Genomic DNA, 14017 nt, shown 5'->3' with positions numbered 1-14017 from the left:
TTCGCTCTATTCTAGTTTCCTGCCTTGAAGTAAGGAACTGGGTACAAGACCTCAAAACAGAGTATTCAGCCACATGACAAGATGCCATTACATCAACATAGGTAAAGGAGGGAAAAGCTTTATTTGGCTCCCCGCGCCTTCAACTTTTCAAAATCCAAAGAAACATTTCCTTACCTGCCAGTACCCTGTTAACAGAAGAGTGAGTAGCCAAGCCAGGCTGTCCACGTTCATGAAAAATCCCCGCATAAGGCAAGTACTCAGGCAGCAAGAAACGCCTACAAGAAGGAACCACGTGTGAAAAGCCTAGAAAGACTACCATAAAACAAAGGAGATAAACTATCCACCTGCCCCCAATAATCAAGGCTAAGGGATCCACTCAACTTAGGAATCCACAGAAGCCCAGCACATTGTAAAAATTCCTGGAATTTGTCCTTCTGCAGACTTGTATCTCCTTCCTGATCTTTCTTCTGCAGTTTTGCAGGCTTCTAATCTTGAATAGGATACTCCCCAGGCACTTTTCTATCTCTTTTCATTGTGGCCTATCAAGTCTTTAGGTGGCAGGGCTGGATTATAGGCTCACTAGGAAATAATTCCAGATACGGAATCCACAGTCCAGAAAGTGCGTTTAAAAACGAAATCCCAGGCTCTCATAAAGGCTCCCTCACAAAGGCTGACTACCCAGCTCTTACCTTGGAACGAAGCGTCCAAGTGAAGGTGCAGACATTCGGGCATTGCGTGGAGCTCGGTGCCTGGATCTGTCACCATTGTCCCTGGAGAAAACACAAAGACTATATATAAGAGAGTCACTTAAGCAGAACCAGCCATCAGCCCAAAAGACAAACATTCCCCCAAACGAAATTTCTACACTTAGGTGAAGAACCCAGAGAAATTAGTCATCAGTTTGCTTACTAATTTGGATGGCACATTAATATATTACATTTCTGGAGTACCTCAACTAAAAGATTTATGAGCATTTGCTGACAGTTCAGTAAGAAGGAGGATGATTTTTCATGAGTTAATGTGATCTCTGAACCCTGTAGCATCTGAAATGGAAGTCAAGTTTAGATCTTCCAAGGCACCCAGAATGGAAATATATAAACTTCTCTTTCTAGATTGAAAGATACAGAGAAACTTTGGCTTTGGGGAATCTTGAAGGAAGAAAAAAATTCCCCCATCAACTTCATTCAGCAAATGGTTATCTCTAAATGAGTCTGTTTAGGTCTTTGATGTGGAAAAAAAAATCACTTATGAAAAGTGAAAGAAAAACAACACAAGAAAAAGACTAGGCAGTCCCTTTTTTTAGACTGCAAAACTGGCAATGATGAAGAGTATTAGACAATGTAATCCCAAGCATTCGAGTAAAGAGAAAAAAGTCTAGGTGTTTTCTTTATGGTCTGTTAAAGCAATAGTAATAACCACCATTTATTAAATAGCTACTAAGTTCTAATATAAAGGTTATTTTTTTTAAAGATTTTATTTATTTATTTGACACAGAGAGAGACAGCAAGAGAGGGAATACAAGCAGTGGGAGTGGGAGAGGGAGAAGCAGGCTTCCCGCTGAGCAGGGAGCCTGATGCAGGGCTCGATCCCAGGACCCTGGGATCATTGACCTGAGCCTAAGGCAGATGCTTAACGACTGAGCCACCCAGGCACCCCTCTAATATAAAGGTTACTAACATGTTACCCTATTTAATCCTTCTAACTACCCCAAGAGGTATTATTAGCTTTGTTTTACAGATATGGAAACTAAGGACCAGAAAGGCAAATGCCCAAGGTCACACAACTAGTAAGTGGCTGAGGCAGGATTCAAAGCATATCTGATTCTGAAGCCCTTGCTCTTTCCACTACACTCCACTGCCTCCTACAAGACAGGGACTTCACGTGGCTTAGTTTCTAATGCATCAAAGGAACAATAAGCCAAAGGGCACCGGCTGGACAGTGCAGTTAATTAGCTGCTTAACCAACTTCACAAAATAAATGAACCTCTGAACGCTTGATTTGGTATTTTTTCTGAATTCTCCCTTTGGATTATCTTCAACTTAATGAGATCATCTTCAAACTGGCCCTGGAACTAAAGTTAAGACAATACTTTAGCTTTCAAATGGACCTCTGGGAGCTTTACAAGCCAGAAATGAAAGCCTAGGAAGGTTTTTATATCTTGGTGGGACTGGATGCTGAGCATTAACAGAGAAATCAATATGAGAGATATTGGAAGCTGATCCATTAAAAGTCAGTACTTGCTCTTTATTTTCCCCAAAGAGAAGGCATACTATTGTTTTCCTTAACATATCATATCCCCTTGACTTGAAACTCTACAGATGAAGGGAGAGGAAAGGGGAGAGAGACAGAAAGAGAGAAAGAGAAAAGAAGAGACTATATGGAAAGTAAAAAGGTTATTAAAAAGAACAATGAAATCAGAAGTTCCTAACGAGTAGACTGCAGCTCTGGGGAGCCCACAAATTGTTATAAGATCTTGGTAGCCACATGCATACAGAAAAAAATGAGTCTCTTAAACAAATGAGATAGTTCTCAAATTAAGCTAATATATTACTATTTTTCAAATATATGTAGCTTCAAATTTTGATCAAAGTACCAACTCACTTTAAAGTACAAATGAAGGGCACCTGTGTGGCTCAGTCGGTTGAGCGTCCGCCTCTTGATTTCGGCTCAGGTCATAATCGCAAAGTCGCGAAATCAAGCCCGGAGTCAGGCTCCCAGCTCAGTGGGGAGTCTGCTTGAGATTCTCGGATTCTCTCTCTCTGCCCCCGCCCCTCCCCAGGCTCGCTCATGTTCTCCCTCCCCCACCTCAAATAAATAGATCTTTAAAAAAAAAAAGTACAAATGAATTGGACAGCTGTTCATAACAGCATATTTTACTTATCAATGGGCACTAAAAGTACAGTTAATTATCATGAGAAAAGTTAGAAAATATTTTGAAGTTAAAAAGGGTCCTAAGCCTCAAAAGGTTAGAAACTAAGCCAGAGAAAGGAGCACCATGGGATAAATGCAAGCGCTTCCTCCATAGCTCTGAGAGAGAGCTGCCTTCCCAGAATCAATCACACTGTGGAGCTGACAACTGGCTTCTGCAAGGTCCAAAGATCCCTCTCCCCCTGCACAACAAACAGGTCTCTATCTGGCGTCAGCAGGGCTGAAGAGCAGGGAAGGAGAAGCCAGTGCACTAGATCATTCTGATCAGCAGTTGCCAGTGCTCAAAGACGGCACAAGCCTTGGTGAAAGGACACAGGGAAGACAATTTAGAAAATTGGACAAATACGTCAGGGCTGGGGGGAAATCTGGGCTCCTTCGACATAATTCACAAGCCTCTTTTCGTTGTTATTAAAACCGACAAACAACTTTCTTTCTTTCTTTCTCTTTTTAGAGAGAGAGTGCACAAGCAGGGGTGGGGTGGGGGAGAGAAAGAGAGAGAACCTTTAACAGGCTCTACGCTCAGCACAGATCCCAACTCGGGGCGTGATCTCATGACCCTGAGATCATGACCTGAGCCTAAATCAAGAGTCATACACTTAACCGACTGAGCCATCCAGGCGCCCCCAATCTAACTCCTTTCCGACTCAGTTTCTCCTTCCATTTGAAAAAGGGGGTTGGGACAAAAAACATGGCCAAAGATAATGGCTTTATAGTATTCACAGATTACTGGGGGACATATAGGAAAATACAAATGAGATCAGCTGGCTCAGACACAAAGTCTCAGACTGATGGTCACATTCGGCAACATGAGAGATGTTATACAATGAGTGGAGATGTATCTGCTGGTCCTCAGCTTAACATCTTGACAAATGATGGAGAAGGAGGAGCTAAATGGCATCTCAATAAAATACAGAGAAGACTTCAAATTAAAAGCATTGAGGACTCTAGCATAGAAGGACAGGAATGAGAGCATGGGCCTCAGAACGATTAGAAAACTGTGGAATGCGATGAACACACAGTGAGAGGAGAACAACAAAGAACATCTAGGAGAAAACAGCTCCAACACTGTTCCAGGAAAAACCCTGAAAACAGGAATGGGAAAGGTGGCAGAGGCCAGAATGTTTGACCGCAGGACAAGTGAGGCAAAGAGAGGGATAAAGGCTCTGGGAATTAGTACCGACCACAAAAATCCCTAACTAAAGGCACAGCTCCAAGGAAACTAGAGATGAAAAGAACAACTCATGACCCTAGATTCTGTAGTATAGAAAGAAGGGAGGATTCCGAAGTAAGCAGTGTGGCCGAGGAAACCAATTTCAGTGCATAGGATATCTGCAGCGGGGATGGAAAATAGAAGGGGAAAGGGAGAGTGCTAAGAGTTCCAAGAAAAGGGCTAAGGACTTGAAAGTACTTAAAATAATGCTGATTTAGAAAGCCACACAGACTCTGCCACTCACTTCAGTGCTGTCTGTAAGATCAACGTGAGGCGAGGCTGCACAGGCTGAAGGAGGCCAAGTGAGTGAGGCAGAGACTGAACGTGCGTGGCCCAGAGGCTGTCTGCCAGGTGAGCAGGGGGAAAGGCAGACCCAGACAGGCCATTCACCTTAGGAATGGCGAAGGTGCTCTGTACCGGGGCTGAATGGAACACAGCCTGTGCCCTCTCCCAAGGGGACTTGAGGAAAATAAAGCAAACAAACCCAGCCAGTAAGGAGCAGAATATGCAAATATGCTGGTACTGCTCCTCCTTCACAGGAGGACTCTTTGTCACCAAACTGCTTTTCAGGGAAACACCAGAGAAATCCTCATCAATTTCATCAGCCAGAAGCTGCCGTTAAGCCAGCAGGACAGAAGCTGGTGGAGTTATTAATGGCTTTCCCAGCTGTTGAATTCTGTGCATCTCTGATTAACTCTCAGAGGGATATTTGGGAAGGAGAGGGGGAAGAAAATAAGATTTTCTTGTAAAAGATTTTATAAGGAGAAAAACACCCTTAAACAATAGGCATCTGAGACAAATGCCAAATACAAGAAAATGCATCTCTGGAACAAGGGAGAGACACACAGCAGCAACTCTTGTTAAACGCCTAGGATTAATTGCCTCAGAGAGAGGCTGTAATTTAAAGGAATGAAAAACACACCTACAGACTGCTGTCTGAGTCCTGACCAGACAGTCAGGTTGTCATTACTCCTCATGACAAATGGCTCTGACTTGGGCCTTTATAAATGAAGCTCTTGCAGCAAAAAGCTCAAAAGGCCATTGTCCTCTTGACAATACAGTTGACTTCGCTGAGAATTAGACTATTAAAAAAATAAGTGTTTTCCTATGCTCTTCTGTTTTTACTCAATCTCCAGACAATAGAAGGCCTAGCTGGTATTCCTGTCCCTGGATGGCACAAGTCCTTTCCTTACCCAGGTGCTCTTAGTAAGAAACCGAGGGCCCTGTCTCTACTGCCAAAGGACTGTGCACACATGTAAAGGCTTAGATTCTGGGAGGAAGGCACAGGGCCCGTGGGTGTCATTCATAAGGGATACCTAAGAGCACATGTCTCTTGGAACTGCAGAGCCCTAACTTTTCCCTAAGGAAAAAGATAATTACCGTTTACAAATTCCTCTCCTCCCTTATTCTACCTTTAATTTCACTTGCATACATTCCATACTCCTATTGTACATTTTATTTTAAGAATACAAATCTAGATCTCTAAGTGGTTATGTCCTCCTTTCCCCCCTCCTCCCCGCCTGGCTGTTTAACTCTTTCCTTCTGTGTTTTCCCATGCTATGCCCAAGTACAATCCATACATATTCCCTCTTCTTTCTCTTCTAGCATTCCTTATAATAAATATTCATATATATTTTACTTGCTCAGAAAGAATGCTAATTCTGAAGTTGCCAAGCAATAGTCTATATTTCTAAGCAATAGGCTCAAAATCCTCAGGAAAGAGCTAGAATTCAGGTAGGCATATATTTTAGAGACATGTTGGGGCTCTCCAGGTGCCAGATATCCTGTCCCTAATCCTCAGGAAGTCTCCTCACTTCTCTGAGATTTTTCATTATTCTGCCTCTGCTGAACACAAGGGAAGTTCATCTAAGGTAGTCAGCTCCCACAAAGATCTGAGCGCTTCAGGGTTAAACTTCAGAGATTATCCCCTCTGATTTTACAGATCAGACACTGAGGCCTAGGGTGGGAAAGGGACTTGCCCAAAATCAAATGACAAATTTGGCTCAGCCTAAACCAGAACCCAGGGCAATTCTCTAGACAAGAGTTGTCAGGCTATGGGGGCAGCGGGCACTGACAAGTGATCCCAGTTCCCACCACAGCTGCTCTAGGAGTCACTTGCTGTTTTACCAACTTAGTTCAAAACTGGCTCAAGTAGGAGTCACAAAGGACTCAGGCAACATTTCATTTGGAGAAGCAGGAAGTGAGACAGCCGAGCTCTCAAAGCTCATTTCCCAGGAATGTTCACAAACTGGCCCCACTCTTAGAAAACACACCTCTTACACCCAACACGTAACGTCCAGTCCGAGTGTCCTCTCCTATATTTTGCCCACTGCTTCCTAACTGGTTTTCCTGCATCCCACCACATACTTGCCACTTTAGGTCACCCTAACGAATGCTGTCAGAGGTAGCTACCTCAAATACTTCTTCAGTAATGGCTGCCCCCAGATAAGAATAAAGTCCAAACTTCTCAGCCGGGCATTCCAGGCCCTCGGTTCAGGCCTTTTGGATCTTCTCTTTCACATTACAAACACTCTGTAGCTCTAGCCACAGATTTATTCAGGCTCCCCCAAACAAACCCTGTAAATCTTCAATCTCTGAACTTTTGCTTAAGCTATTCCCTTAGAATCTCCTAGAATTTCCTTCCCCACGCTCATCCTCCACATCAATTCATCCAGTCTATCCACCCAGCTGAAACCCAGGAAGACTCCTCACATCTCCCCAAATACTCTCTTCCCTTCAGAGAATGCTGCTCTGTATTTTAATGCTACCTTATTACAGTCTGTCTTGTAAGTTATTATGTAAAAATCTGCTCAGGTTATTTCATAGCCTAAAACTCTTCAATGACTCCCTTGACCTACAAGATAAAAGTTCACCTCCTTTGCAAGGTACACAAGACTCGCCAAAGATCTGGTGTCACTCTAACTCTCGGGGCTCACCTGCCACATATCTTGGACTTTACAGTCTAGCCAAATTTATCAACAAGGGAATTTCTGAAATACTCCATGCTATTTCATGTTTCTATGACTGTGCATTTGTCTTTCTCCCAAGTATATCTAGAAGTGACAGTCCTATTTTAAGACATATAACTTTCTCTTTTATAAACCCACCTTATAAAAAAACAATCAACCACTATGAAAATCAAGTAAGTGAGATTTAAAACTCTCTAATAAAAAGGAAGAGAACAGTTTCTTATCTCATCCCACTTTAGGAACTACTTCTAGTCTTCTAGCCTGATTCCCGACTGTTGTAGCAGGTTCCAGTCTATAAAGAGAATAACTTTAAAGTGTGTTTCCTTAGAATTTCTCTTGTATTTCTAATATCAAAGAGTCTATGGTTTGTAAGTCAAAGGAAGGAACAAAGGCAACTCCTCTTCAAAATGAAGTAGACAAGAACACTCTCTAAAGATTTACCCTTCCCTTTCTTGGCTACAGTTATGTATCTGTTATTAGTAGTCACTGACTCCCACAGGAGTCCTGGAAATTCTGGGCACAGAAGAGAGAGCAGGAGCAAGTAGTACCAAGGACACGTAGCTTCACTCTACCAGAATTCCTAGCCACAAGAACTTGAAGCAAATATAGGAGTCTCACAAAGCTGCCAGGATTTCACCTATACACAGATGATAACGGTAGTACTGTTTGGTTTTCACGTATTTTCTTTGCCATGGCTCAACTAAATTTCAGTTATAGGAAAAGAGCAGGTGAAGAATATTAAATTCTGAACTCAAGGCAAGCAACTTCTCTTAAGCCAGCCCAGTCAGATGGCAGAGCAGAGTGACAGCCTTCAGAATCCTCAGCTACATCACAGACCAAAAGACCTTTTAACAACTTCCTTGCCAGAAGGTGTCTAGAACGGGGACTATAAAAGGAGGAACTCTTTCTGCATGAGGCTGTCTATGTGTATGTGGTCCTGCCACAACACTTCATGCCAAGCTAAGGAACCAGAACCCATCTCTGGCACCTAGAAATGACTGTCATACAGTGAAACATTTTTGCCTGTTTGGTCACAATATGCACTTCTGGGTAAAAAATCAAATACAACCAGATAAATTAGAAAAATGAAGAAAACAAATGTAATAGACCTAAAGTGACTTCATCTTAAGGCTGAAGGACTAGAATTCCCACTGAGATGTTTTTCCAAAGTCAGCCCAGTGTCACAATGGTAAATTAAGAACTTGCTCTTTTCTGTGCTAGCAACAATTTTAAGAAGTGAATATAATTCCCCTCTGGCTGGTATGCTGGTGGAGGTATTTGTGACTGATCCAATCTGAAGCTTCTCTAATTCTGTCATCGGCTCAGGGGATTCTTTGCCTTGGAAGGCAAAGCAGTTACAAAAAGACACAAGAAGGGCAGGAATAAATGGGATGATTCTGGGATTATAATTACATTTAGAAGAAGAGATAACATGAGGAAGGGGGTGAGGATAACAGGAACAACAAACACATGGCACCTCTTGTGCAGGCCTCAGCAATGACTAGGACACGGCACTTAACTGCAGTGCTTCAGAAAAGCCTCCCTCTCTTTCCAAAGGGATGGTGAAAATCAAAATGGCATTTTTCCTTATGCTTATTTGCTTTCTACATTCTAGCAGGTGGTCTGGGCTCAAAAGCAGGCAGACAGCAATGTCAGGGGCAGCCACACCTTTACCCTGCTTGTGAACATCTTTATGCAAAGACAGATGCTGAAGACTTCAGGACAGACCTTCTGACAGCAGGTTTCTGGATGTCCTATTTGCGCATTTTGATAAACACAGGGACCCTGCAGTCTCAATCCTGGCCACAGACAGAGATGAATGGCAGGAGAAGATGCCTGCCTGGGTAGATGGTCATTAATCCAGAACACAACAGAAAATTTAACCCGATGCTGACCAAACTTCAAAGCTATCCTCCCTAGAGATAAATCTAGATAGTCTTCTTCCACAGCAAATTCAGGGAGCGCAAGAGCTCAAATGTAGTTGTATATCATTTATAAGGTTTTTATTTTATTAATATATTTTTAAAGTATTTATTTGAGAGTGAGAGGGCATGCAGGGGAGGGGCAGAGGGAGAGAGAGTCTCAAGCAGACTCCCCGCTGAGTGCAGAGCCTGATGTGGGGCTTGATCTCATGACCCTGAGATCATGACCTGAACCAAAATCAAGAGTCAGATGCTTAACCAACTGAGCCACCCAGGCCCCTCCATTTTTAAAGGTTTTTAAATCTGTAGAACAGGGCACCTGGGTGGCTCAGATGGTTAAGCGTCTGCCTTCGGCTCAGGTCATGATCCCAGACTCCTGGGATCGGGTCCCGCATCGGGCTCCCTGCTCCGTGGGAGCCTGCTTCTCCCTCTGCCTCTCTCTCTCTGTCTCTCATGAATAAATAAATAAAATCTTTAAAAATAAATAAATAAATCTGTAGAACAGGGGCGCCTGGGTGGCTCAGTCATTTGCCTTCGGCTCAGGTCATGATCCCAGGGTCCTGGGATCAAGCCCCGCATTTGGCTCCAGGGAGCCTGCTTCTCCCTCTCCTCTACTGCTCCCCCTGCTTGTGCTCTCTCGCTCTGTCAAATAAATAAATAAAAATCTTTAAATCAATTTGCAGGACAATAAAAACCAGACACTAAGTATGTTTGCTCCTGTTCTCGAATCTCAGACATGTCTGATTTTGGTAGTCTCTGTATCCTCATTAAAAAAAAAATACTACAATGGAGTAAATACCTCATTAGGGTATTATAAGGATTAAAAAAGATTTTAGAGCCATAGCCTTTTCTTTTTTTTTTTTTTTAAAGATTTTATTTATTTATTTGAGAGAGAGAGAATGAGAGACAGAGCACAAGAGGGAAGAGGGTCAGAGGGAGAAGCAGACTCCCCACTGAGCAGGGAGCCCGATATGGGACTCGATCCTGGGACTCCAGGATCATGACCCGAGCCGAAGGCAATCGCTTAACCAACTGAGCCACCCAGGCACCCCGAGCCATAGCCTTTTCGAGTGAGTGGTTGTGTGTTCACCATCTTAGGAAAAAGATGTTCTCGTCTGTGGCGTATCTGGCGAACCCATTCAATGCGCCCCACCTGCGGCTGGTACACGATGGCCTCACCGGCCCTGCAGCAGCCCCGCGGGGCCCCCGGGCCCGCCCCACCATTCCCGCAATCTGGCAGCAGCCTCTGTGGAAGAGTATAGTTGTGAATATGGCTCTGTGAAGTTTTATGCACTGTGTGGCTTTGGTGGGGTCTTACGTTGTGGTCTGACACACACTGCTGTCGTTCCTCTGGATTTAGTGAAATTCCGTATGCAGGTGGACCCCCAGAAGTACAAGGGCATATTTAATGGATTCTCAGTTACACTTAAAGAGAATGGTGTTCGTGGTTTGGCTAAAGGATGGGCTCCGACTTTCACTGGCTACTCTATGCAGGGGCTCTGCAAGTTTGGCTTTTATGAAGTTTTCAAAGTCTTGTATAGCAACATGCTTGGGGAGGAGAAATGCCGATCTCTGGCGCACATCACTGTATTTGGCTGCTTCTGCCAGTGCTGAATTCTTTGCTGACATTGCCCTGGCTCCTAAGGAAGCTGCTAAGGTTCGAATTCAAACCCAACCAGGTTATGCCAACACTTTGAGGGATGCAGCTCCCAAAATGTATAAGGAAAAAGGCTTAAAAACATTCTACAAGGGAGTTGCCCCTCTCTGGATGAGACAGATACCCTACACCATGATGAAATTTGCCTGCTTTGAACGTACTGTTGAAGCATTGTACAAGTTTGTGGTTCCTAAGCCCCGAAGTGAATGTTCAAAGGCAGAACAAGTGGTTGTAACATTTGTGGCAGGTTACATAGCTGGAGTCTTCTGTGCAATTCTCACCCTGCTGATTCCGTCTACTTCAGGATCCCTCGCCCTCCTCCACCTGAAATGCCAGAGTCTCTGAAGAAAAAGCTTGGGTTAACTCAGTAGAATGATCAAAGCAAATGTGGACTGAATCTGCTTGTTGATCAGTGTTGAGGAAAGTGCAAGAGGAACTTTTATATATTTGACAGTGTAGGAAATTATCTATTCCTGGTATAATTACTGTAGTCTCTTGCCTAAGGCGAGGGTTTCAAACCCACTGTTGAAATAAACCCAACTATTCATGAAAAAAAAAGATTTTAAATATATATACAAAGTATATTAATATATTTATATTACAAATGTTTTGTATGTTATAAATTAGTATACATATGAAAAATATTACTATAGCTGATATCTTTCATTCAATACATGAGGGAAAAGAACCAAAAAAGATGGGATGTGGCGACTCTATACACCTAGATGGGACAAGATAGAGGATGGGAAAATGATCCCTGGCTTAGCAAATGGGAAGAGAGCTGAAGATGTCGAAGTGGGACGGCAAAGGCAGGAGTATGGTGTACTATGAAGGCGAGGAAACCAGTAGAACAGTCTCTCTTAATGGCACCCTAAGTGTTAGGAGGATTCCAGGCCGTGTCTAACTTACCTGCTTCTCTGTACCTGAAAGAACTATAAATTATGATTGTACAAGCTTCTAACCTTCCTTCTAGTTATCAAAGCTAAGGACAAGGATTGGGGCAGAGAAATTAAAATGGGTCGGTACATTCCCTCATTTCTCACTCACTCCCACCTCCCAGCACCTAGAAATTAAGAGAAGAGAAGCAACCCCAAGCAGCACTCAGTTTACAACAGGAAGGAGGAGGGCAGGGAAGAGGCAGAAAGAATGAACAGACAGTAACTCAGCATCAGCCAGCTGGCAACTTCCTTCACTAGGAGACCTGGACTACTAATACTGAAGTGACTAATCCACAGCTGTTATTAAAAACAAGATTACAGTCTGCATCAGCCCCAAAAGAAAGGCAAACACCGGGTGAAGGACTTTCAGAGGGGCATGAGAGAAATCAGCCCATCGTTACTAATCAGGGAGCAACGGAAGACCCCTAGGGAGAAACAACGGTAAGTCAGCGCAGGAAAGGTGAGGAAGGTGATGTAAATTCAGGTCGTGCTGAAGCCAGCGGGGAGGTGAGAGCACAGGTGGGCTGTGGGGAGCACAAGGAGGAGGCAGTCTGACACAGGAAAATCGAGGGGGAAGGAAGAGTAGAGGGAGGAGGTGGTAGCAGAAGAAAGAGAAGGTAAGATGAGAACAGAACATTTCAAACTAACCCAGAACTCCATTGTGAAGGACAAGTCACGAGGCAAGATACAGCTCAAAGGCATCAGCGCCACGTTTCACCACTGCAAAGAGGTAACACAGCCTTCCCAACGTGCACGGAGGGAGGCTATGCGATCTGCACCGACTCCCAGAGCTCCCCAGGATTACTGAGGCTTTTCAGTGGTACTAAGTCCCCGCAGTCTTGGCGTGTACTTGAAACTGCTTCCCCGAATAGACCCCAGTGCTGAAAAAATAATCATAACCTGTAGGGGAACATATTTCACTCCTGGTGGGTGCCTGACTGAGGGAGTGGAGACTGTCTTTCCCCTCCCGGCCAGTATATGCACCCACCTTCCCCTACAGTGGACTGAAGGGAGAATGACTCGGGCTAGGAGCCAGTGGGCAGCCGATGAGAGGACCAGCACCCCTGCTCCACGTGCCACTGCAGCTCCTTCAGGGCATCCCTGCATTTCTTTCACGTTTACATCTTCCCCAGACAAATGAACCGCCCATTCAGTCTGCCTTCTGCTTCCAAGTACACAATTGCTAGTGTGTTTAAGAACCATAACTGGAAGGCAAATTGGTATAAAGGTTGTTTCCACCTTCTTAGTCATCTTTGGCAGAGAGATTTCTCCAACGCACCTTAAAGCTCTATTGCAAGGTGACTCTTGGGGAACCATCCATTCAGCTCACAGAAGAGGAAAGTCGAGGGGGAGGCAAGAACTCTTAATATCCCAGACCTGACCAGGCTATGTCAAGATGGAGAGGGGAGGGCGCCTGGGTGGCTCAGTCGTTAAGCGTCTGCCTTCGGCTCAGGTCATGATTCCAGGGTCCTGGGATCGAGTCCCACATCAGGCTCCCTGCTCAGCAGGAAGCCTGCTTCTCCCTCTCCCACTCCCCCTGCTTGTGTTCCTGCTCTCGCTATGTCTCCCTCTGTCAAATAAATAAATAAAATCTTTAAAAAAAAAAAATGGAGAGGGGAAAAAAAGGAAAATGACTGACAGGCTGTCCTATTCCAGTATAAAAGGAGAAAAAAAAATAAGCCTTAAAACACCTCTCTCTCACTTGTTTTGCATGTTTGAGAATATCAAAATATAGGAAATCAAAACAAGAGCCAAATGTCCAATTTGATACAAGCCAGGGAAGTTTGAAAATGGAAAGAAACACAACAAATGGCTAGAAAGGTCAGGAGCAGCAGGTCAGAGAATTCAAACACAGCAGTGAGACGGAGGGGTTTAATCCGGTGCGTGGGGCTGACCCTGCTCCTCCAGCTCACCCCCGCCCTCCAATCAACCACTCAAAAACACCAGAAGAGCAAGGAATCACCTCTCAAGCCACCACATTAATTTGACAGGCAACTTTCAAAGGATCCTTATGGGAGAGGTGGGGGGAGGGAGAAAGTTTAAGCAATGGAGTAGGACCTCAAAGAATCCGTGTGATTCAAGGGTACTAAAAGGAACTGTCTTTAGGGAAATCTGGGCATTCTCATTATCTCTAGTCTCTATACCTACTCTGCTTAAGGAAAAAATACCCACCATCCTGTCTCCCTGATGTTGTGAAGACAGGCCATGAGAAGCACTTCCACAGCCACTGTTCATGCGAAAGGGAAATAGAAGCGCTGCCTACGAGCGGCACCATCTTCTCCAGCCTGGCCTGGGGCCAGTGGGTTGTCTCTCCCCACAGGCTCCGGTGAATCAGCAGCACAACTGCCAGAGGTGGGGAGGTGCGGGGGGGGCTGTGCCTTTTAACCCCCTTT

At 44.3% G+C, this 14017-nt stretch overlaps 1 protein-coding gene and 1 pseudogene across 11 annotated transcripts in view; one reads left to right on the top strand and one right to left on the bottom strand.

The window, feature by feature from the left end:
- Positions 1 to 14017, bottom strand: part of AMBRA1 (autophagy and beclin 1 regulator 1) — a 171334-nt gene that overhangs the window by 88311 nt on the left and 69006 nt on the right. For all 11 annotated transcript variants that reach the window (XM_073904678.1, XM_025879198.2, XM_025879196.2 and 8 more), the window contains 2 exons: positions 690 to 770; positions 175 to 275 (listed from right to left, as the gene is read on the bottom strand). In XM_073904678.1, the coding sequence (XP_073760779.1) occupies positions 175 to 275; positions 690 to 770 (182 nt within the window). The remainder of the gene's footprint in view (positions 1 to 174; positions 276 to 689; positions 771 to 14017) is intronic.
- On the top strand, positions 10101 to 11238 carry LOC112829540 (solute carrier family 25 member 3 pseudogene; annotated as a pseudogene).

Source organism: Callorhinus ursinus, unplaced genomic scaffold, assembly GCF_003265705.2.
Source record: "Callorhinus ursinus isolate GAN/ISIS: 27379988/994484 unplaced genomic scaffold, GSC_fseal_2.0 scaffold21, whole genome shotgun sequence".
Taxonomy (NCBI): domain Eukaryota; kingdom Metazoa; phylum Chordata; class Mammalia; order Carnivora; family Otariidae; genus Callorhinus; species Callorhinus ursinus.
Note: the sequence above shows the minus strand (reverse complement) of the source record. Positions and strands in the feature narration are given on the sequence as shown.